The sequence below is a fragment of the Coregonus lavaretus genome (genome assembly GCF_964263955.1).
Source record: "Coregonus lavaretus genome assembly, contig: HAP1_SCAFFOLD_4784, whole genome shotgun sequence".
In the NCBI taxonomy this organism is placed as follows: Eukaryota; Metazoa; Chordata; class Actinopteri; order Salmoniformes; family Salmonidae; genus Coregonus; species Coregonus lavaretus.
Window position 1 is genome coordinate 10,001 of NW_028164089.1, and position 25,701 is coordinate 35,701.

Consider the following 25,701-nt stretch of genomic DNA (forward strand, 5'->3'; position numbering starts at 1 on the left):
TCAAACAACATTCCCATTCAACATCCCACCTACTGATTACTATCACAAAAGCAGGAGAAAAGATAGGCAGCCATTTTCCATATTCTCTGAGGTAAAATACAATGTATATCTTCTTCAGATTTAACAGGTAGGCCTAGAGTCGTCGCTAATATTAGTAAATTTGAGCCATTGACACGAAATGGCGGTAGCTCTAGTCCTGTCAAAAAGAGAGAGCGAGAGAGAGATATTCAGTCCAATCAAATTCACACTACAAATTATGAATGTGCACTATTGGAGATTGCCCATACACTCTTTATTCGCTCCAAACCCAATAAGGGCTATTTCCTGTATCATCTCCCACATCAATAACAATTAACCAGCTATCACCAGCCAGAGATGAGCCCACTGCTACTTTCATTAGGTTTCATTTTGCATTAAACCCCCTCATATAACGGAACATTTATACCAATTAAAACATCATTAAGTTTTCTTATAACGGGGAATTCTCATCAGGCACCCGCATGGTCAACTCTGAGCCTGTGAAATGGGGGACTCGCAGCTAGAAGAAGTTAAATTATCACTGTCCATCACTGTTATTAGGGAATAAATAACTAGCTTGTCAGTTCAGGGTTGTTTTGCTTTTCTCTCTGCTAGACTTTTAATTTGTCCTCGGCTCTGAGAAACCGTCTTGTCACATGTTGTTACCATTACTAACAGGAGATTTGACTGTGGTTTTAAAAAAGAGCACCGCTACGTCAAGCCCTAATGAAAGACAGTGTTATTTGTTTACCGAGCGTGAGCAACGACAGCTTTAATTTCACCTGTAACCCCACTGTGCCGTTCATTTATTTTTAAACTTTTACATTTTTTTTCTATTTGATTGAGAATCCATTGATGGAAAGCACTTTTTCTATGTCAGGGATTTAATGACGAACAATGTTTAGGACCTAAACTGAAGTGATATTCAGTCAGGTAGATGATAGGGCAGCTGTTGTGATATTTGGTCAGGCAGTTGACATGACAGCTCTTACCTCCAGGTCCCTAAGAACAGGGTGCTCCTCTATGCCAGGGAAGAGGACCCTCATGGTGTAGGCCCTGTAGTCCAGGAAAGGGATGCCCACTCCGTCCAGGTCACTGGTCAACTCATGGATGTCTGTCTGCAGCTCGGCAAAGGCTGAGGGGATAAACGGACAAACAGTCTTCTTAAAGATAGAGTCAGTGACATGATGTACATACAAAAAGTAAACAGCATTGTGGGTCAATTTCCGCAACAACTAAGAGCTTTGGAGCATGAGGCTAAACTTCTCCGCTGTTTTGGTCCCATGGCTACCACGTTGTAACAGCGTGAAGCAAACCCGTGCACATGCGCAGATACTGTCTGTAACTGTGTGAGAGCGATGTCTTGCATCTTACTCATCGCAAACTGCGGTGCTACTCATGCAACGTCATTTCGCTGACTCTACCTATAAGTATTTCTATTGACAGTGGTGGAAAACATACCCAATTATCATTCTTCAATAAAAGTAAAGATACCTTAATTGAAAATGACTCAAGTAAAGGTGAAAGTCACCCAGTAAAATACTACTTGAGTAAAAGTCTAAAAGTATTTGGTTTTAAATATACTTAAGTATAAAAAGTAAATGTATTTGCTAAAATATACTTAAGTATCCAAAGTAAAAGTATAACTCATTTCAAATTCCTTATATTAAGCAAACCAGACGGCACCATTTTCTTGTATTTTTTATTTACGGATAGCCAGTTGCACACTCCAACACTCACACATCATTTCCAAACGAAGCATGTGTACATAGTGATCCGCCAGATCAGAGGCAGTAGAGATGACCAGGAATGTTCTCTTGATAAGTGCATGAATTGGACCATTTTCCTGTAACAGGTACTTTTGTGTGTCAGGGAAAATGTATGGAGTAAAAAGTAAAAGTTGTCAAAATATAAATAGTAAAGTAAAGTACAGATACCCCCCAAAAATACTTAAGTAGTACTTTAAAGTATTTTTACTTAAGTAATTTACACCACCGTCTTTTGAGATATACTACCACTGTGAGAGTACTGGGTGTAGATATAACATTGGAGTGCACTGTTCAGCATAGCACTACATGGGTTACTGACTCTGCATATGATACTGAGTATAACAATTGCCCAGAGTTTTTCCTGGTCAGGTATGTGGTCAGGAAAAACTCCTGGCTCTCTGTAAGACCCCCTAGCCCTTTCAGTGGGAACAGAAACAGTTTACACAGTTCAGTGTCTCTGTAAAAACCTCTAACCCTTTAATTGTTAACAGGAACCGTTTACACAGTTCAGTGTCAATTCAGAGTTCAGAGACAACCCGCAATGCACTTTGAGATCTGACAAACCAAGCTATCTGAAACATAGAAATGGAATGACTATAATGTGTATCTCAACGATCTGACCCCCTTCCCTTACCCCTGGCCCCTTACCCTCTTTACACCTCATTATCAACAGGTGGTTGGTTGGACAACTTGGATACTAGAAACACCACAATGCACTTTAAGATTCACACTAAAAGACTGCTTTCCGAGCTATCGAAACATAGAAGTGGAATTCCTAGAATGTGAATCTTCACTAGAATGTGAATCCTTACCCTCTTTACACTCCAGGGCCACACGAGACTCCAGGTTGTCCATCTGCATCTGCAGCCTCTTCAGGGTGAGGTCACTCTCGCGTGACTTGCGTTTGTAGGCAATGAGCACTATCACAATGAAGAAGATGAGCAGGGCGCCGGCGCCGGCGATGCTGATGATGGCTGTGCTACTCAGCGGACTGTCTGACGTGATGTGGACCACGCCCGGGGAGAACTCGATGCCGCCCACACGGGCCTGGGGAGGGAGAGACAGGGGAGAGGGGGTGAGAGACAGGGGAGAGGGGGTGAGGGAGAGGGGTGAAAGACAGGGGAGAGGGGGTGAGAGACAGGGGAGAGGGGTGAGAGACAGGGGAGAGGTGTGAGAGACAGGGGAGAGGGGTGAGAGAGGGGTGAGACACGGGAGAGGGGTGAGACACAGGGGAGAGGGGAGAGGGGAGAGAGACAGGGGAGAGGGGTGAGAGACAGGGGAGGGGGGTGAGAGACAGGGGAGAGGGGTGAGAGACAGGGGTGAGAGAGGGGGGTGAGACACGGGAGAAGGGTGAGAGACAGGGGAGAGGGGTGAGAGATAGGGGAGAGGGGTGAGAGACAGGGGAGAGGGGTGAGAGACAGGAGAGAGGGGTGAGAGACAGGGGAGAGGGGTGAGAGACAGGGGAGAGGGAAAAGGGGTTATTGTGTGGACACACTGAGACCGGGGCATACCATAACCCAAGCGTGATTCTGAAGCTTTTGTCTTTGTGAACCTCCTGGGGAGGTGTCATCAGAAACGTTGTATTCCATAAAACAGAAGTCGTATTCCAGTGGTTGTTATGAAACAGGGACAGACTGATATTTATGATGGCAATTTGCATATACTCCAGAATGTTATGAAGAGTGATCAGATGAATTGCAATTAATTGCAAAGTCCCTATTTGCCATGAAAATGAACTTAATCCCCAAAATACATTTCCACTGCCACAAAAGGACCAGCTGACATCATGTCAGTGATTCTCTCATTAACACAGGTGAGAGTGTTGATGAGGACAAGGCTGGAGATCACTCTGTCATGCTGATTGAGTTAGAATAACAGACTGGAAACTTTAAAAGGAGGGTGTTGATTGAAATCATTGTTCTTCCTCTGTTAACCATGGTTACCTGCAAGGAAACACGTGCCGTCATCATTGCTTTGCACAAAAAGGGCTACACAGGCAAGGATATTGCTGCTAGTTAGCACCTAAATCAACCATTTATCGGATCATCAAGAACTTCAAGGAGAGAGGTTCAATTGTTGTGAAGAAGGCTTCAGGGCGCCCAAGAAAGTCCAGCAAGCGCCAGGACCGTCTCCTAAAGTTGATACAGCTGCGGGATCGGGGCACCACCAGTGCAGAGCTTGCTCATGAATGGCAGCAGGCAGGTGTGAGTGCATCTGCACGCACAGTGAGGCAAATACTTTTGGAGGATGGCCTGGTGTCAAGAAGGGCAGCGAGGAAGCCACTTCTCTCCAGGAAAAAAAATCAGGGACAGACTGATATTCTGCAAAAGGTACAGGGATTGGACTGCTGAGGACTGGGGTAAAGTCATTTTCTCTGATGAATCCCCTTTCCGATTGTTTGGGGCATCCGGAAAAAAGCTTGTCCGGAGAAGACAAGGTGAGCGCTACCATCAGTCCTGTGTCAGGCCAACAGTAAAGCATCCTGAGACCATTCATGTGTGGGGTTGCTTCTCAGCCAAGGGAGTGGGCTCACTCACAATTTTGCCTAAGAACACAGCCATGAATAAAGAATGGTACCAACACATCCTCCGAGAGCAACTTCTCCCAACCATCCAAGAACAGTTTGGTGACGAACAATGCCTTTTCCAGCATGATGGAGCACCTTGCCATAAGGCAAAAGTGATAACTAAGTGGCTCGGGGAACAAAACATTGAAATTGTCACGCCCTGACTCAGGGGACTCTTATATGTTGAGTCAGGGTGTGAATATTCTATGTTGTGTATATCTATGTGTATGATCTAGTATGTGTAGATCTATGTTGGCCGGTGTGGTTCCCAATCAGAGGCAGCTGTCGCTCGTTGTCTCTGATTGGGGATCATACTTAGGCAGCCTGTTGGCATGCATTAGTTGTAGGATCTTGTTCCGTGAGTAGGCTTGTTTTGTGTGTAGCCTTAGGACTTCACGTTTCGTTGGTTTGTTGTTTTGTCGTGTGTTTATCATTTAAATAAACATGTACGCATTTCACGCTGCGCCTTGGTCTGACCCGTCCTTAAACGAACGTGACAGAAATGTTGGGTCCATGGCCAGGAAACTCCCCAGACCTTAATCCCATTGAGAACTTGTGGTCAATCCTCAAGAGGCGGGTGGACAAACAAAACCCCACAAATTCTGACAAACTCCAAGCATTGATTATGCAAGAATGGGCTGCCATCAGTCAGGATGTGGCCCAGAAGTTAATTGACAGCATGCCAGGGCGGATTGCAGAGGTCTTGAAAAAGAAGGGTCAACACTGCAAATATTGACTCTTGGCATAAACTTAATGTAATTGTCAATATAAGCCTTTGACACTTATGGAATGCTTGTAATTATACTTCAGTATACCATAGTAACATCTGACAAAAATATCTAAAAACACTGAAGCAGAAAACTTTGTGAAGACCAATACTTGTGTCATTATCAAAACTTTTGACCACGACTGTAAGTGGTTTTATGAAATGAGACAATTGTGAATCAGCAGGAAGAAAATGCATCTTGAATGGTCCAATGTTATACACTAATAAAACAGAGCAGAGAGAGACATATTGCCTTGATGTCTGTCTGTCTATCTGTCTGTCTGTCTAGCTCTATTTTACGGTAATGCGTCTGGTGGCCTTTCTCTCTTCTTCTGCTGCCCATCAATCATTGGTCCAGGTGGCAGAGCAGGAAGCGTCTCAGAACTACAAATGGAACCTTTATTGAGTTTGTGTCTGCCTAATCCCTCTTATTGAAATGGTTATTTGTTGTTTCTCTGTTCGAACGATGAGAGTGGACAGTATAACCCAAGGGTCCGATTGGATTATAGTCTGGGCCTGGCCCGGGACAGCAGGAGGGTGGAGGGGTGGAATGGGGACCAGTGTGTGTGTGTGCCTGTGTGTGTGTGTCACTCACCAGGACTTTGTGTCGCCCCGTCAGGTTGGGCGACTCACACAGCAGCTGGTTGTCTGACACGGTCAACAGACAAGGTTTATCTCCAATCAGAACCGTGTAGTTCAGCTTGCCGTTATTGCCATTGGTATTGGTGGGAGGGAGGAAGTTCCGCCCCTGAGAAACAGGAAGGACATGATATTGGACTGGGTAAGGTATTGTTTTTGGAAAATGGTATGCATACATTTTACATTTTAGTCATTTAGCAGACGCTCTTATCCAAAGCGATTTACAGTTAGTGAGTGCATACATTTTCATACTGGCCCCCCGTGGGAAACGAACCCACAACCCTGGCGTTGCAAGCGCCATGCTCTACCAACTGAGCTACAGGGGACATTTGATATTACTAGACTATGTAGAATATAAACATGTAACAAAACTGTGTGATGTATGTATGCATGTGTATGTGAGAGAGAGAGTGAGTGAGTGAGTGAGTGAGTGAGTGAGTGAGTGAGTGAGTGAGTGAGTGAGTGAGAGAGAGAGATAAACAAATCCCCCCTTCACCTTCAGTATGATGGGTGAGCCAGGCTTGAGCTCCAGCACCCCGGACACATGAAGGGGTTCGAACTCGGGGTTGGGGTAGTAGATGAACGCTGTGTTGTTGAGGGCCAGCACGGCCTGCACGTCGTCCAGGATGAAGCCAAACTCATCAGGCCGTGCTGGCACCTCCCTCTGCCTGCCCAGGCTGATGGGCAGCTCTGGGGCCTGGCACAGCATGGACATGGAGCTGAACACCTGGCATATCTGTGGGCGGAGAGGGCACAGGGTGATGAGTATGGCCGCTATTTTATGTAATTATAGTATATTTATTTTATAGTGGGACGGATGCAATTAAAACATTGACACATAGGACGGGCCGTGCTTTAGGTTGCGCTAATTTCCAGCATCAGTCCCTAGATTATTATTTTTTTAAACAAGATTTTAAGGGGTAGATCAGCTTTAATATTGCAGATAGATTGTAAATTCCATCAATGTAATTGACTGCATCACTTCCAATCCCCGATATGTTTTTTTTATACATACAAATACATACATATACACATACATACATATAAATACATATACATACATATACAGTGGGGAAAAAAAGTATTTAGTCAGCCACCAATTGTGCAAGTTCTCCCACTTAAAAAGATGAGAGAGGCCTGTAATTTTCATCAAAGGTACACGTCAACTATGACAGACAAATTGAGAAAATAAAATCCAGATAATCACATTGTAGGATTTTTAATGAATTTATTTGCAAATTATGGTGGAAAATAAGTATTTGGTCACCTACAAACAAGCAAGATTTCTGGCTCTCACAGACCTGTAACTTGTTATCAGTATAAAAGACACCTGTCCACAACCTCAAACAGTCACACTCCAAACTCCACTATGGCCAAGACCAAAGATCTGTCAAAGGACACCAGAAACAAAATTGTAGACCTGCACCAGGCTGGGAAGACTGAATCTGCAATAGGTAAGCAGCTTGGTTTGAAGAAATCAACTGTGGGAACAATTATTAGGAAATGGAAGACATACAAAACCACTGATAATCTCCCTCGATCTGGGGCTCCACGCAAGATCTCACCCCGTGGGGTCAAAATGATCACAAGAACGGTGAGCAAAAATCCCAGAACCACACGGGGGGACCTAGTGAATGACCTGCAGAGAGCTGGGACCAAAGTAACAAAGCCTACCATCAGTAACACACTACGCCGCCAGGGACTCAAATTCTGCAGTGCCAGACATGTCCCCCTGCTTAAGCCAGTACATGTCCAGGCCCGTCTGAAGTTTGCTAGAGTGCATTTGGATGATCCAGAAGAGGATTGGGAGAATGTCATATGGTCAGATGAATCCAAAATAGAACTTTTTGGTAAAAACTCAACTCGTCGTGTTTGGAGGACAAAGAATGCTGAGTTGCAACCAAAGAACACCATACCTACTGTGAAGCATGGGGGTGGAAACATCATGCTTTGGGGCTGTTTTTCTGCAAAGGGACCAGGACGACTGATCCGTGTAAAGGAAAGAATGAATGGGGCCATGTATCGTGAGATTTTGAGTGAAAACCTCCTTCCATCAGCAAGGGCATTGAAGATGAAATGTGGCTGGGTCTTTCAGCATGACAATGATCCCAAACACACCGCCCGGGCAACGAAGGAGTGGCTTCGTAAGGATTTCAAGGTCCTGGAGTGGCCTAGCCAGTCTCCAGATCTCAACCCCATAGAAAATCTTTGGAGGGAATTGAAAGTCCGTGTTGCCCAGCGACAGCCCCAAAACATCACTGCTCTAGAGGAGATCGGCATGGAGGAATGGGCCAAAATACCAGCAACAGTGTGTGAAAACCTTGTGAAGACTTACAGAAAACGTTTGACCTGTGTCATTGCCAACAAAGGGTATATAACAAAGTATTGAGAAACTTTTGTTATTGACCAAATACTTATTTTCCACCATAATTTGCAAATAAATTCATTAAAAATCCTACGATGTGATTTTCTGGATTTTTTTTTCTCATTTTGTCTGTCATAGTTGACGTGTACCTATGATGAAAATTACAGGCCTCTCATCTTTTTAAGTGGGAGAACTTGCACAATTGGTGGCTGACTAAATACTTTTTTCCCCACTGTATGTACAAATGATTTTTTATAATGTATTTTCCTTTATTACTTTCCAACCCCACCACCCCTCCCCTAATTGGAGTAAACTAGTGAACGACAACGCTTAGGCCTCTACTTCCAGCTTATACATACTTAATACAGTTTATGGACACAGTCAATTTTACAATAATTATATTTTGTTTGTTTTTACTCCTGAACTTCCTCAACCTCTTTGATCATTTTCATAATAATAATAAGCCATTTAGCAGACACTTTTATCCAAAGCGACTTACAGTCATGCATGCATACATTTTTTGTGTATGGGTGGTCCCGGGGATCGAACCCACTACCTTGGCGTTACAAGCGCCGTGCTCTACCAGCTGAGCTACAGAGGACCACATGATGTCCATCCAGTTTGCCTCTACATGCCATATCTCCCAAACTGTGCTCTTTCACAAAAGTTCTCAACCTATATACTTGTTATGGACCTAGTATGTTTTACAGTAGTTATTTTGTTGTTATTAGTTGTTATTAGTCCCAACTTTCAGCTCCATTCAACCCCTCCCATCTCTTAACACCATCCATATTGGATTTCTACTTGCCATATATTTCTCAACTGTACTGTGATGTTTCACAAAGGTTCTGAACCCTTCTATTCTCATTGTTTCTATAGATTGTAAATTGAAAATAAACAATTTTGCTAAAATTATTATTATATTATTGATCGATTGACTATGACCTTTCAGATCACCCAGTAGTGCTATCTGCAGGGTTAGCTCCAGGTAAATATTGCAATCCTTCCTGGACCTGTGACCAAAAACAAGCTACAAATGGACAGTACCAAGACAAATGATCTAGTGATTCTGTCTCTTCGCAGCAAAATCTGCAGAGCTGGGAAGATTGTGTCCCCCATATAAATAACATTCTATTGGTTGCAAGAATTTTGTATAATAATTTAAATTGAATCCGTTTTGCGTAACAGTTCATAAACCATTTGCCATGGAATCGGTACGTCAAAAATCTCTTCCCAACTATTTTGCAATCTAATTTATATGGGACGGCTGTCAATCCTTTGGTCCTTAAATGAAACTGGTATACCTTTTTATTTATCACAATTTTCTTTAACCAATTATGGTCTTTAATGCAGGGCCGGCAGACAAGTTCCTTACTTTTTCCCCCTTCCACTTTCCTCTTCCATTTTTGCGGTAATGCTGCAATAATTTGGTTGTAATTTTGGGTAGAGCAGACATTTCCATATGTTTCTGTTAGCTGCATGTGCGACATAACTCCACCAGTTCTACCTATGATAAAGATGTTATGTTAGTGTTTGATACATGGTCAAAGGCATTGGGAATAGCATCAAAAAGGTTACTTTCATTCGATTGAAAACAACCTCTGAAATGCATTAGCCGAGTGTGTGATTGTATCTATTTATGCTCTCGGCACGCTTTACAACTAATATTCAGTACTGTTCCTAGTTAGGCTAGACCAGAGCCATGTTTTACTATGTACTAAATACCACAGGAGGCTGCTGAGGGGAGGACAGCTCATAATAATGGCCAGAATGGAGCAAATAGAATTGCATCAAACACCTGGAAACCCTGTGTTTGATGTATTTGACACCATTCCACTGATTCTGCTCCAGTCATTACCGCGAGCCCTTCCTCCCCAATTAAGGTGCCACCAACCTCCTGTGCTAAATACATGGCTCTGGGCTTCACTACATTCACTTCTCAGAACATAGAAGTCGGTGTGAAACAACTCTACCTAACAGGCCCTTGTAGACAGATCTCCCGAAGCCAACCACAGCAGGTCTGCAGTCAGTCTGCAGTCATTACGGTCCCTTTCATATCACAGGTTTACATTTCAGTCAGAGCCCTGGAAGAGGTGGCATCTAATCTATTCAACATGGCCGCCACCTACTGAATGCAGACACATCTGAGAGTTCCCCTCAAAGGAGGCCTAAATCAGCGAAACAGTTAGAGTGGTGTCTCTTTCCTCAGCACAATGGGCCTTTGATCTGCTCCGGTGTGATGGTGCTGACTCACTGGAAGATAACTAGCCCACGTTCACCTTCATATCCCTAGAAAAAGACTCCTCTCTCACTCTCTCTCTTTTTCAGCTCTCTCTTACTCTCTCTCTTTCAGCTCTCTTTCTCTCGCTCTCTCTTTCAGCTCTCTCTCTCTCTCTCTCTCTCTCTCTCTCTCTCTCTCTCTCTCTCTCTCTCTCTCTCTCTCTTTCAGCTCTCTCTCTGTATCTCTGTATCTCTATCTCTGGCTCAATCACTCACTCTCTCTGTATCTCTCTCTAGCCTACTTCCTCATTCTCTGTCCTACCATCTCTCTCATATTCTCTATCTCTGTCTTGCTCTTTGTTTCTCTCTCTATCTCTCTCTCTCTCTCTCTCTCTCTCTCTCTCTCTCTCTCTCTCTCTCTCGCTCATTTTCTCTCATTGTCTCTCACTCACTTTGTCTCTAGCTTACACTTCCTCTGTCTCTCTTTCCCTTTCACTCATGTCTCTCCCTGCATTAAAAACAAGATTGGTGACAATCATTGACAATCTGTTACTGTCATTGCTGCACCCTTCAATATCCTGTCTCTTGTCACGACTTGGAGAAAATCAACAGTGTGGTAGGTGGCAGAACACATGCCGAGGGCCTCTAGCAAAACATCCCCACCTGGAGAAGCTCTGAGGCATTTCATATCTCCACTATAACCTCTGCTACATGGTCCCCTACTGAAACAAATCCCCCTCTGAGAAAAACCTGTCATTTTAATTGGTTCCTCACGACGGCGGTACATCAAAACTGACAAACCTTGTGGGGTGTGGCTGACCTGGTGTCGGAGTACGTCACACGTCTGTAACTGCAGAGAACGCTGTGTGTGTGTGTGTGTGTGTGTGTGTGTGAGAGAATTGTTCAGATAGTGGGGAAGTATTTTCAAAACAGACATGGTTATTTATATATATCGCCCAGGCAGTATCAAATGGTTGCAAAGATCATAGCCGAAAATGAGAAACTGGGATGTGGCAAATTAACTTGGCGAATATGCCGGATTTTGATTCAAGGGGGCTTTTGAAGTGCGGCCGTCTGTACTTGGAGCAACAATGGCTCCCTAAGCTTATCCTATTGGAGCACAGCTGCAGAACGGTGGCGGTCTCTTCGATGGGCCAGGAAGATAGCATTACTGCCTTTTGTCTCTCCCCATGCCTTTCAATCAGACCTCAGATCAGATCTCAGGGCTGGTTAGAGAACTCCCATGGGTACTGTGTGGTTCCAGTCTGTGGGAGGGGGAATCTGATAGTTTGGTTTCTGTATGGTTTACCTCATTTTCTTTTTTTTCTGTCGGGGTGGAGGGATACAGGAAATCAAGGCTTTCTGTCTGGGGTGGAGAGAACCAGGGAAACTGGAATTTCTGTCTGGGTGGACGGATACAGGGGAACAGGGCTTTCTGTCTGGGGTGGAGGGATACAGGGAAACAGGTATTTCTGTCTGTGATGGAGGGATACAGGGAAACAGGGCTTTCTGTCTAGGGTGGAGGGATACAGGGAAACAGGGTTTTCTTTCTGGGGTGGAGGGATACAGGGAAACTTCATTTTTTTCTAGGGTGGAGGGATACAGGAAAACAGGGCTTTCTGTCTGGGGTGGAGGGATACAGGGAAACAGGGCTTTCTCTGTTATTAGGATCTACTGTAATATAACCTCTTTGTCTCTCTGTTGTAAGAGTGCATTCCTTGGCCATACAACGCTATCCGTTCCAGACTTGGATAACATATCTGGAGGATTTTCATTGGTTTCCAGTGTATAAGGGTTGAGGCTATTGACCGTTGGTTAGAGGTGTCTTTGACCTCTCATTGACCATGTCCGGGTTGAGGGGTTGAGGGTTCTACTCACGTTGACTGTCTCTCGACCATTGTACTTGGCTCTGATAAGCGGGCTCTGTATGATGTCCAGGTTGGTGCCGGTCACGGTCACAGGTGTGTGCCCACTGTGGTAGAGAAAGGGGAGAGAGGGAGAGGCACCACCATGCCCTACTTGGTCACACACTCACACTTTCTCAGTACCTTCAATCACAGTTCAGTAACACACATGAATTGGGTATTAATCAAGGTCCAAATTCTGGTATTGTGACAACACTAGTATGAACATTAAATAATCCAGAAACAAATGGCAGCATCTGAATCAAACTCTCACGAAGCCCTTAGGATGTTCCTTTCTGATTGGTGCTAATCACCCTCACAGTCCACTATCCTGGGTTATGATTTGCTTTTATAATTGCCCGAATGGTCCCATTTCCTGCTCTCCTGTCATCTTACCTGAAGATGCTCCACTCGGGTTCCAGCTTGATGATAGTGGGGTCCTCCACGTACTCAAACTTCAAGTCTTTCTGGAGCCGGGCCTTGTCCACCGTCACTGACACACTGACGTTTCCATAGCCCTGCAGCGAGGCGTGGGAGCGACACGTGATCCACTGGCCGCCCCTCCTATGGCAGAGAGAGAGAGAGAAGTATTTTACCTCCATGATCTCACCGGTCTGCCATAATACTACCTTAAAGGACAACTATAACCAAATCCAACTTACACTACAATATAGCTTATGTTATGATAATGGGCTCGACTACTGAGCATCTAATATATAACAATAAAGGGGAAATGTCATGAGGTATTCATATGAAAACTTCACAGAATCCTGCTTCAAATCAACAACGAGCCTCAACAGTAGAATCAAATACACTTTTTTAACTTTAGGAATGTCCTCAAGACATCCCTCTGCTAGGCAGCCAGCAGGTGATCTCATCCTTTATTTTTATTGGGGGTTGTGATGGCAACGGCGGCGGAAGCCGTTGACTCGGTCTGATTTTTATAGACGTTATTGATTAGGGATCAGGAAGTCTTTCAGAAGTCTTAATGTCGCTATGGATTTTCACCACAGGGCCAGAGGATGACAACAGACACAGCTGATCACCTCTTGAGTGACAGAAGATCAGACTCAGAGATACAGTGGGGGAAAAAAGTATTTAGTCAGCCACCAATTGTGCAAGTTCTCCCACTTAAAAAGATGAGAGAGGCCTGTAATTTTCATCATAGGTACACGTCAACTATGACAGACAAATTGAGAAAAAAAAATCCAGAAAATCACATTGTAGGATTTTTTATGAATTTATTTGCAAATTATGGTGGAAAATAAGTATTTGGTCACCTACAAAGAAGCAAGATTTCTGGCTCTCACAGACCTGTAACTTCTTCTTTAAGAGGCTCCTCTGTCCTCCACTCGTTACCTGTATTAATGGCACCTGTTTGAACTTGTTATCAGTATAAAAGACACCTGTCCACAACCTCAAACAGTCACACTCCAAACTCCACTATGGCCAAGACCAAAGAGCTGTCAAAGGACACCAGATACAAAATTGTAGACCTGCACCAGGCTGGGAAGACTGAATCTGCAATAGGTAAGCAGCTTGGTTTGAAGAAATCAACTGTGGGAGCAATTATTAGGAAATGGAAGACATACAAGACCACTGATAATCTCCCTCGATCTGGGGCTCCATGCAAGATCTCACCCTGTGGGGTCAAAATGATCACAAGAACGGTGAGCAAAAATCCCAGAACCACACGGGGGGACCTAGTGAATGACCTGCAGAGAGCTGGGACCAAAGTAACAAAGCCTACCATCAGTAACACACTACGCCGCCAGGGACTCAAATCCTGCAGTGCTAGACGTGTCCCCCTGCTTAAGCCAGTACATGTCCAGGCCCGTCTGAAGTTTGCTAGAGTGCATCCAGAAGAGGATTGGGAAAATGTCATATGGTCAGATGAAACCAAAATTTAACTTTTTGGTAAAATCTCAACTCGTCGTGTTTGGAGGACAAAGAATGCTGAGTTGCATCCAAAGAACACCATACCTACTGTGAAGCATGGGGGTGAAAACATCATGCTTTGGGGCTGTTTTTCTGCAAAGGGACCAGGACGACTGATCCGTGTAAAGGAAAGAATGAATGGGGCCATGTATCGTGAGATTTTGAGTGAAAACCTCCTTCCATCAGCAAGGGCATTGAAGATGAAACGTGGCTGGGTCTTTCAGCATGACAATGATCCCAAACACACCGCCCGGGCAACGAAGGAGTGGCTTCGTAAGAAGCATTTCAAGGTCCTGGAGTGGCCTAGCCAGTCTCCAGATCTCAACCCCATAGAAAATCTTTGGAGGGAGTTGAAAGTCCGTGTTGCCCAGCGACAGCCCCAAAACATCACTGCTCTAGAGGAGATCTGCATGGAGGAATGGGCCAAAATACCAGCAACAGTGTGTGAAAACCTTGTGAAGACTTACAGAAAACGTTTGACCTGTGTCATTGCCAACAAAGGGTATATAACAAAGTATTGAGAAACTTTTGTTATTGACCAAATACTTATTTTCCACCATAATTTGCAAATAAATTCATTAAAAATCCTACAATGTGATTTTCTGGATTTTTTTCTCTCATTTTGTCTGTCATAGTTGACGTGTACCTATGATGAAAATTACAGGCCTCTCTCATCTTTTTAAGTGGGAGAACTTGCACAATTGGTGGCTGACTAAATACTTTTTTTCCCCACTGTAGATGTGAATAGATGGGATAGATCATCTGATTGGCCAAAGGTCCCCACCCCCCCCTCTCTCTCTCTCTCTCTCTCGCTCTCTCTCTCGCTCTCTCGCTCTCTCGCTCTCTCGCTCTCTCGCTCTCTCCCTCCTTACAAAAATCAATGCCCCTGATCCACTCTTGAGTGACGGACAGATCAGACTCAGAGATAGTTGTAATAGATAATGTGATTGGCCGATAATCTGATTGGCCCCTCCCGCCTGCCCACCTGTGATAGGTGCACTTCTGGTCTTTGAACATGATGGACACGTTGCTCCCGGCGTCCAGGTTGCTACCGGTGATGTTGACGATGGTTCCCCCGGAGACGGGCCCTCGGCTGGGCTTCAGGCGGATCAGTCTGGGGACCTAGGGATCAAAGATCAAGGTCAAAAATCATCCAATCAGATGTGTCGATAAAAATAATGTCAACCAATCACATCACAGTGAGAGAACAGAACAGGAACTAGTATAAATCTCACTCCAGTCATAATCTCATAATAATCTCATAATCAGTGTATTTTCATGGTACGACATCTAACCTAACATCATGTAATCCTGTTATATGAGCCTGTTAAGAAATAAAGCTCCCCTTAATGTATGTGTGTTAAATTGATAACGCTGCATAAAACATGCACATAATGGTAACGATTAGGCTGTATTTCATTGGGTGAGAGTGCGGAGTGTGTGTGTGTGTGTGTGTAAAAAGCAGCTTTTATGGCCATTCTCTGTCCATTTTTACCCTGGAGTCATGAAGAACTGCCAGTCTCCTCACACTAGTGTTGTATGTAGGGAGGTGCTGAGTACAGCTCGTACGACACAGTGAGACAAACAAACAACACAGTCTACATAGAATACAATGTCAGAATTGAATCAATTACATAGCCTAGGGATTGATAGATCACAACTAAGTGAACTACATACATTCTATAATCTATATTCTATAATGACTTTTTCCAACCATGACAAAACTCCTGTATGTTATAATTTTTTTTTAATAAAAAATATACAGTATGTTCTCTTCATGTGCCAGACACATACTTCCTGCCTCTACAGTATATGTTGGTCTGAGAGATATTACTCACCACAAAGTAGTAGTACTTGGAGGATATGGCCCTGAACTCCTTTGGACACTCTCTGACCCCCACACCCCCCACACACACCTCCACGTAGTTGGCGAACTGGCTCGGTGTTGCCACTGCCATCTCACACACTATCCTACAAACAGGAGGAAGTGTTGATGATTCATTATGCTTCTACAATGCAGTTATGCACAGACACGCATGCACGCACGCGCGCGCACACACACAGCATTGCTTAATTTCCTCTTTCTCATTCCCATGATTTTAATACAGAATACACATTTTGGTTGAAAAATTGGACAAAGTCTAATCCACACCTTTAATAAAATGACAGGTCAGTGCCACACATCAAATGAACTCAAACTGTTGAAAGTGTTTAAAGCGGCTTCTCAACAAACCTAGCTCTTTACCCTTACAAAATAATAATCCCAGCCCTTCTCTATAGGAACGCTGAGGTAGTGAATACTGAGGTAGTGAATAGAGGAGGAAGGCTTTTAAGGTCATATTAATAAGAATTTAGTTTTTGGCAGCGAATCGGCAGCATGGGGCCTTCAAATCCCTGCCAGATAACACATTATTATATTCAAGTCTTAACCTGGGATTAGGTGGGTTCTTCTAAAGCCCCTCTCTGCTGGATGGTTTAAAATCAGTGCTGCACAGCAGAATGAACTCACACAACAGCACTGCAGCAAACTGTCTACTGGAGTTCAATGGAGAGCTCACTTGATAAGGGTGTGTGTGTGGGTATGTGTGTGTGCATGTATGTGTGTATGAAATCTTGATTAGCGTGGTCTGTTATTGTCTGAGTTGGCCTTTCTTTTGTCCAAACGCATCAGAATCTAAATGCCAACTTTGAGATGTGACTTTGACCTTCCACCAACCCTCTCCAATTACTCTGGTAGCTTAGTGACTGACTTTACAGCACACCTTGGTGTTTCTGTTTATTGGTTAAGTCACCGCCCAGTCACACTCCCTCGGAATCATACACTGAATCAGATGACCATATGCCTGAGGGGTTGTTCTGTGGTTGAGGTGTGGTTGAGGTGCGGTCAGAGAGAACGTGACCGTGATTCAGTAGTGACTGAGTACGACTCAAATGACCTTATGTCTAAGAGGTTGCACTGTGGTCTGTGGTCATCCCATTATTTGGAATGACTGTGACCATGTACTCACTGTTCTGCGGGGATGTATCCCTCGCGGACGGGGGTACAGTCCACCTCTGCCACCCTGACGTTCCCCTGGATCTCACTGAAGTCCAGGCCCAGGTTCTCCCCCCGGATGGTTACCAGGGTGCCCCCTTCCCGAGGCCCCCGCAGTGGAGTGATCTGGGAAAAACATAGACAAAACAGGAATGCTTATTATTAACAACAAGAGACAGGCTGATAGCTTAGCGTAGTGATGCCAACTTCCTAAGTTTACTTCACCAGGTAAGTTGACTGAGATCATATTCTCATTTGCAGCAACGAGCTGACCTGGGTAATAGTTACAGGGGAGAGGAGATTCATGATCCAATTGCTTATGATGGTGTTTAGTTTCATAAATCTTTATGAATGGCACTGCCTTGCTGATAACTCTATTAATGACAGCAGCTGTCTGTCTCTCCATACAGCTAAGTCCCAATTAGTCAGAATGCCCATAATGCTGTGCGTTAAAATCTCCACCACGCATTGAGCATGAAACCATGAAACCCCCTCTCCTCTATTCCTAATTCATCTGACTTTGGGTCAAACACAAGGGTCTGGGCTGCATCCCAAATGGCACCCTATTCCCTATATAGTGCACTACTTTTGATCAGGGCTTTGGTCAAAAGTAGTGCATTATGTAGGGAGTTGCATCTGGGACATAGCCTTAATCTGGATCAGAAGCAGTACAGTGCTATCTCTAGGGCGGTGTGTAGGGTCTTAGTTAGAGGGCTTGTTAACCGGCCCTGATTAAAAACCCACTCAGCCTTGCTGTCATGAGGAAGCTCCCCAATGGCGCGCGATAACGCCGATCCGCTGCCAGCCAATTAGATTAAGCTATTCCCCGCGTTCGCCCTGTTTTGGCCAGGTGAGGTCATCACGCCAGCCGTGGCTCGCTGCCAAGACAATGCCCGGGCAGATCTGATATGAGGGATTAGGTGTGTGCAACCCAGTGTTTGGGTCAGAGTGAGTGAGTGAGAGAGAGAGAGTGCGAGAGAAAGAAAGAAAGAAAGAAAGAAAGAAAGAAAGAAAGAAAGAAAGAAAGAAAGAAAGAAAGAAAGAAAGAAAGAAAGAAAGAAAGAAAGAAGAGAAACAGAGAGAGCAGTAAAAAGAAAAATGGAGAGGTTAGAGAAATACACGAGGGGGTCAAGACAGGATCTTCTATTTCTAGTCTATTGAACAGTCTACACACGTCATGACTTGCCCTCATGGGTTGAGGATCAAAGATGCCGGCTAGGAAAAGGTTTGAACACCCCTTTCCTGGGGGCAAGTTTTATGACCGGTCGTAAATTCCTTACAGAAACGTTATTTTCCGTGCCATGCAGTATTGGGAGAGGGAATTTCCCTATGGAACAAAGGAAGTCTTCCCGCCAAGACTCCAACATCCAAAAGTGGATAGTGAAACAATATTCCTACTTCAAAGAATGTGGGAAATGGTCGGTGGGGACTTAAAGAACAATCATGTCAAATTCGTTACTATGTTGTGATGACATTAAAGACGGTGGAATAACATAACTGTATCTCTGGGGGTGTACACTTCCCAGTTATGAGGTTTGCATCTAATTGTTGTATAAAACAAATGGTTAAGTATAATAATACTTTTGTGAAGATAACAATGTGATTTTAGCATTCTAGATGAGATAATTGTTTTCCATATTGATTTGTCAGTCAGTGGCCACGCCCAGATGAGCACAAACATGATGAAACGCCCCCTTTTCCACTCAAGTATAAAACCCCTCATGACGAAATTCACCTCAGACCAAGCAGATTACGGTATAAGCCGGATGTTGCAAATGGTTGAATTTCTACCAGACCAGGAAGCTTGAAATTGAAGCTACATGGCTTAAATGGTTAGACCAGGAAGCCCCACGGCTTAAAATGGTTGACACTCTACAGACCAGCAGACGTGAAGCGTGAGCTAAACGTTACAAAATGGTTAGACCAGAAAGACCAGAAAACATGAGACGGTAGTCCATACGTTTGAAATGGAGAAACTCTGAAACTCTCAACCTCTACACGAGGTGAAGAAGAAGAGAACGCACTAAACCTTATCATCTCAGTCTGCAGATGGCATGTATAGTCGTCTAGAGAACTTTCACTAAAGACACGAGTTGGGAAGGACAATCCCTCTCAGACAACCGTTGGTACATCTGAATTATTTATTCTAACAGATCAACTCTACGAACTACAGGGTACGCTGAAGTATCCATTCTAACCACCACTACGACCAGAAACTCTACCAAGGACATTGGGATCTCTGGTGGGCAAACCAGAGTCCTACATCATCAACTCAACTGTCGTGGACAGCTACACGTAAATACATGTTGCATTTCTAATCAGAATGAGTGGGTGCTAAACATTTATATTTCCGTGAGTGTAGTTTCCAAAGTATCAATGATAGTTTGAATCTCTGTCTCTCCCTTCCAAGCATTCATGCTATTGTTAATCCAGTCCACTAGGGACCTGTTTTCATTGTATTACATTAGTAATCCATAACCTATGTGTGTGTGTGTGTTTGTATTGTGTTATTATTTAGTTAGTTAGTTAGTAAATAAATAATTAAGCCAATTTGTGTATTGCTGATTCATCAATAAGGTTAGGGTTCTTGTAGGTTCAAGGATTATGCGACTTTCAGAATGAGACTGATAAGAGGTAATTATTTAATAAGTGACTGTAATCGATATATAACATATATATCTTCTAAGAGTTTAATTCAGGAGATGGTAACTTGTTAAACAACGTATTCCGTGGTGCCCCAAATTCCTAATGAGTTAATTGTTACATGATTAATTTAATCGAGTGACAATTAAACATAGTTAGTTGATTCGATGAATAACAGTCACCCTATTAAAGAAAGTCATGTCACGACACACAGCATGACTAACTCATAAAGGAGTGTAGGTCTAGACAGTATGACTAACTCATAAAGGAGTGTAGGTCTAGACAGCATGAGTAACTCATAAAGGAGAGTTGGTCTACACACAACATGAGTAACTCATAAAGGAGAGTTGGTCTACACACAACATGACTAACTCATAAAGGAGAGTTGGTCTAGACAGTATGACTAACTCATAAAGGAGTATTGGTCTAGACAAAATGACTAACTCATGAAGAAGTGTTGGTCTAGACAGTATGACTAACTCATAAAGGAGTATTGGTCTAGACAGCATGACTAACTCATAACGGAGTATTGGTCTAGACAGCATGACTAACTCATAACGGAGTATTGGTCTAGACAGCATGACTAACTCATAACGGAGTATTGGTCTAGACAGCATGACTAACTCATAAAGGAGTGTAGGTCTTCCTAATAGATTGATCTGTTAGATGTTCCACTGGTGCAGAACACTTCAGACATCTATCCATGTTTTAACAGATTGATTAGTGTTGGCCCCTAATAGTATCTGTCCCAGAGGCAAGCTGCTGAATGTATGAAATGGACACTGTCCAGGACCTCCAATCCATCTATGACAAATTAAGCACCTTCAGGTCCCAATGTCATTCTTCCCTGGCAAATAGTGATCTCCCACTGGGGTTAGAGGTCTCATTATTAATGCTCTGTGGAGGTCATTCCTCACTGACAGGCTAGGACCCCTCTCAGTGGAATGGAGGTACAGTCGCCAAAGTGTGTGTGTGTGTGAGAGAGAGAAACAGCGTATTGTGGCAATCCATATCTATATAGGTAAGCATTTAGGGACAAATGTGAATGCTGACAACTTAGCTTATATCCCTATCTACGTACATCAAGGCATGATCAGAATATAGTGAGTTATCAGGTACGCCAGACCCTTGGTACAAACTATACTGATGAGGTCAGTGGGTTGGTGTTGCTATACAGATACGGTGCTATCCAATTACAGACGCTGAAAAGGTAACCGCCAGCCAATGGGAAAATAAAGTGGAGGGAGGGGCAGTGTTATCTCACTGCATGACTGGTTCGGCCGCCGTTCACAATAGACAGTACATCAACTAACTGCCACTGGTGGTGAAATAATAGAGTCTGTCCCCTGCTGATGTGGTGATGGAATAGGGAAACCCTGTGGGAACAATCTACTGCATCACAATGCATGCAATTAACAGACACTGCAATGCATTATGGATCTTTTCCATCTAGCAAGGAGGAGAGAGAGAGCGGGAGAACAAGAGAGAGAGAGAGAGAGAGAGAGAGAGAGAGAGAGAGAGAGAGAGAGAGAGAGAGAGAGAGAGAGAGAGAGAGAGAGTGAGAGATGATGGGTCTCTTTCATTAGCGGGATGAGCAGCTGATTAGATTTGTGACTTTGACAAGCTAATTGACGGTTGGTGGAGTCAAACACTTAATCACTCTCTCCCGTTCTGTCTCTCTTCTCTATCTGGAGAATTGTGATGCAGTAGATTCTCTATCTGGAGAAGAGAGAGTGATGATTATTCATGGAGAGATGTCACCGTAATGAGCAGCATTAGAATGCATTAGGGGCCGAGGGCTGGGCTGAGGGGCCTTAAAAAGCCCCCCGTCATCACAGAGTGACAGTGTTATGGGTACGTGAGAGGGCTACAATATGCTCCTGTTACAGTCAGGCAAGGCATTATGCATGGACAGAACAGAGGATAAATCCATGCTAGATTCAGACCAGAATATAAACTACTGTACATATGGACTTGTTCCAAACCCTTTCCTTGGCCCCTTGATTACTCTGGATATGAGGGGCCTGAATTGAAGTGGTCAATATTACACCATGCAGCACTCAACTGTGTCCATGCAGTTTCTGCCATTGCCTCCACTTGTCAGGTGTGGTTTGAGAAGGCAAGTCTTTGAGGCCAGTGGGAATGGAGCCTGGTTACAACACTGAGCCAGGTTACCACACTAAGCCAGGTTACCACACTGAGCCTGGTTACCACACTGAGCCTGGTTACCACACTGAGCCAGGTTTCCACACTGAGCCAGGTTCCCACACTGAGCCAGGTTCCCACACTGAGCCAGGTTCCACTGAACAGCTCAGAGCATCACTAGTACTCTTCCCTGGAGAGAGAGAGAGGGGGATTTCTCCCCCTCCTCTCCCGTTGTATCATCCTCCCATCACTTTTCAGGGCCAAACTAAAGTGACTACTCTATCCATCCTCTATCCCTCCATCTCCAATCTCTAACCATCTGCTGTCCTCCACCAGGGCTGGGGATGGAGGGATGCCCTGTGTATCTATCATCTCTCCGGGGGTGTGGAGAGATGGGGATTCCTCTCCTCCTCATAACTCCATCCCAGCCTCAACCTGCCATGCATCATCTCTCCCCCTCCTTTTAACCTCCGTCTATCCATCCATCCATCCCCCCCATCCATCCATCCATCCCCCCATCCCCCCATCCATCTATCCATCTAGTGGGGTCAGGAGTGTTTATACCACACGCAGGGCTAACCCTGCTTGCGAACACAAACAGTTAAACGGGTGTGTGTTCCTCTGTTCTGAGGTGAGTGATAAACAGGGTGATTGGGAGCTCTATGTCTTAGCCTAGCTCACTGGGTTAACCAGTGACTGACCCCTCAGTAGCAGGCATATGTGGGTTTCCATCAGCGCTGAGAAGTTGTGTGTATAAGCAGCCTAACATTCTGGAATGAGTAATGAGTAACGAGTAACGAGTAATGAGTAATGAGTAATGAGTAATGAGTAATGAGTAATGAGTCATGAGTCATGAGTCATGAGCAATGAATAATGAGTAATGAGTAATGATTCATGAGCAATGAGTAATGAGTAATGAGTCATAAGTAATGAGTAATGAGTCATAAGTAATGAGTAATGAGCAATGAGTAATGAGCAATGAGTAATGAGTAATGAGTAATGAGTCATAAGCAATGAATAATGAGTAATGAGTAATGTGTCATAAGTAATGAGTAATGAGTAATGCACATAGCTGTTACTGTTACTGTCACTAATTGAAGTCCTCTATGATCAAGATGATTCTAATCTTGTCCAAATGAGAGGTGTCTATCAGCTGCCAGAGGGTGACATGGTGTCTTGTGTTCATAACGTATATGTCGACACCATCAGCAGTCACTCTCCTGATGTGACAAGTGTGTGTCCTCCCCTGAGTGACAGTGTGTGTCCTCCCCTGAGTGACAGTGTGTGTCCTCCCCTGAGTGACAGTGTGTGTCCTCCCCTGGGTGACAGTGTGTGTCCTCCCCTGGGTGATAAAGTGTGTGTCCTCCCCTGGGTGACAGTGTGTGTCCTCCCCTAAGTGACAGTGTGTGTCCTCCCCTGAGTGACAGTGTGTGTCTTCCCCTGGGTGACATTGTGTGTCCTCCCCTGAGTGACCGTGTGTGTCCTCCCCTGGGTGACAGTGTGTGTCCTCCCCTGGGTGATAAAGTGTGTGTCCTTCCCTGGGTGATAAAGTGTGTGCCCTCCCCTGGGTGACAGTGTGTGTCCTCCTCTGGGTGACAGTGTGTGTCCTCCCCTGAGTGACAGTGTGTGGCCTCCCCTGATTGACAGTGTGTGTCCTCCCCTGAGTGACAGTGTGTGTCCTCCCATGGGTGACAGTGTGTGTCCTCCCCTAAGTGACAGTGTGTGTCCTCCCCTGGGTGATAAAGTGTGTATCCTCCCCTGGGTGATAAAGTGTGTGTCCTCCCCTGGCTGGCAGTGTGTGTCCTCCCCTGGGTGACAGTGTGTGTCCTCCCCTAAGTGACAGTGTGTGTCCTCCCCTGAGTGACAGTGTGTGTCCTTCCCTGGGTGACATTGTGTGTCCTCCCCTGAGTGACCGTGTGTGTCCTCCCCTGGGTGACAGTGTGTGTCCTCCCCTGGGTGATAAAGTGTGTGTCCTTCCCTGGGTGATAAAGTGTGTGTCCTCCCCTGAGTGACAGTGTGTGTCCTCCCCTGGGTGATAAAGTGTGTGTCCTCCCCTGGGTGACAGTGTGTGTCCTTCCCTGAGTGAGAGTGTGTGTCCTCCCCTGAGTGACAGTGTGTGTCCTCCCCTGGGTGATAACGTGTGTGTCCTCCCCTGGGTGACAGTGTGTGTCCTCCCCTGGGTGATTAAGTGTGTGTCCTCCCCTGGGTGACAGTGTTTGTCCTCCCCTGGGTGACAGTGTGTGTCCTCCCCTGGGTGACAGTGTGTGTCCTCCCCTGAGTGACAGTGTGTGTCCTCCCCTGGGTGACAATGTGTGTCTTCCCCTGGGTGACAAAGTGTGTGTCCTTCCCTGGGTGATAAAGTGTGTGTCCTCCCCTGGGTGACAGTGTGTGTCCTCCTCTGGGTGACAGTGTGTGTCCTCCCCTGAGTGACAGTGTATGTCCTCCCCTGGGTGACAGTGTGTATCCTCCCCTGGGTGATAAAGTGTGTGTCCTCCCCTGGGTGACAGTGTGTGTCCTCCCCTGGGTGACAGTGTGTGTCCTCCCCTGGGTGACAGTGTGTGTCCTCCCCTGGGTGATAAAGTGTGTGTCCTCCCCTGGGTGACAGTGTGTGTCCTCGCCTGGGTGACAGTGTGTGTCCTCACCTGGGTGACAGTGTGTGTCCTTCCCTGGGTGATAAAGTGTGTATCCTCCCCTGGGTGACAGTGTGTGTCCTCCCCTAAGTGACAGTGTGTGTCCTCCCCTGAGTGACAGTGTGTGTCTTCCCCTGGGTGACATTGTGTGTCCTCCCCTGAGTGACCGTGTGTGTCCTCCCCTGGGTGACAGTGTGTGTCCTCCCCTGGGTGATAAAGTGTGTGTCCTTCCCTGGGTGATAAAGTGTGTGTCCTCCCCTGGGTGACAGTGTGTGTCCTCCTCTGGGTGACAGTGTGTGTCCTCCCCTGAGTGACAGTGTGTGGCCTCCCCTGGGTGACAGTGTGTGTCCTCCCCTGGGTGATAAAGTGTGTGTCCTTTCCTGGGTGATAAAGTGTGTGTCCTCCCCTGGGTGACAGTGTGTGTCCTCCTCTGGGTGACAGTGTGTGTCCTCCCCTGAGTGACAGTGTGTGGCCTCCCCTGATTGACAGTGTGTGTCCTCCCCTGAGTGACAGTGTGTGTCCTCCCATGGGTGACAGTGTTTGTCCTCCCCTAAGTGACAGTGTGTGTCCTCCCCTGGGTGATAAAGTGTGTGTCCTCCCCTGGGTGATAAAGTGTGTGTCCTCCCCTGGGTGACAGTGTGTGTCCTCCCCTAAGTGACAGTGTGTGTCCTCCCCTGAGTGACAGTGTGTGTCCTTCCCTGGGTGACATTGTGTGTCCTCCCCTGAGTGACCGTGTGTGTCCTCCCCTGGGTGACAGTTTGTGTCCTCCCCTGGGTGATAAAGTGTGTGTCCTTCCCTGGGTGATAAAGTGTGTGTCCTCCCCTGAGTGACAGTGTGTGTCCTCCCCTGGGTGATAAAGTGTGTGTCCTCCCCTGGGTGACAGTGTGTGTCCTTCCCTGAGTGACAGTGTGTGTCCTCCCCTGAGTGACAGTGTGTGTCCTCCCCTGGGTGATAACGTGTGTGTCCTCCCCTGGGTGACAGTGTGTGTCCTCCCCTGGGTGATTAAGTGTGTGTCCTCCCCTGGGTGATAAAGTGGGTGTCCTCCCCTGGGTGACAGTGTTTGT

At 45.3% G+C, this 25,701-nt stretch overlaps 1 protein-coding gene across 1 annotated transcript in view; it reads right to left on the bottom strand.

Annotated features, from left to right (window-relative positions):
• LOC311117479 (plexin-A4-like) overlaps positions 1-25,701 on the bottom strand; it is a gene marked incomplete at both ends in the record, with an annotated part of 37,339 nt that overhangs the window by 1,969 nt on the left and 9,669 nt on the right. Inside the window, 9 exons of the mRNA XM_084192402.1 lie at positions 1,011-1,153; positions 2,600-2,834; positions 5,715-5,867; positions 6,255-6,494; positions 12,222-12,315; positions 12,644-12,811; positions 15,171-15,307; positions 16,024-16,156; positions 17,194-17,345. Coding sequence (XP_084048528.1) covers positions 1,011-1,153; positions 2,600-2,834; positions 5,715-5,867; positions 6,255-6,494; positions 12,222-12,315; positions 12,644-12,811; positions 15,171-15,307; positions 16,024-16,156; positions 17,194-17,345 — 1,455 coding nt within the window. The remainder of the gene's footprint in view (positions 1-1,010; positions 1,154-2,599; positions 2,835-5,714; positions 5,868-6,254; positions 6,495-12,221; positions 12,316-12,643; positions 12,812-15,170; positions 15,308-16,023; positions 16,157-17,193; positions 17,346-25,701) is intronic.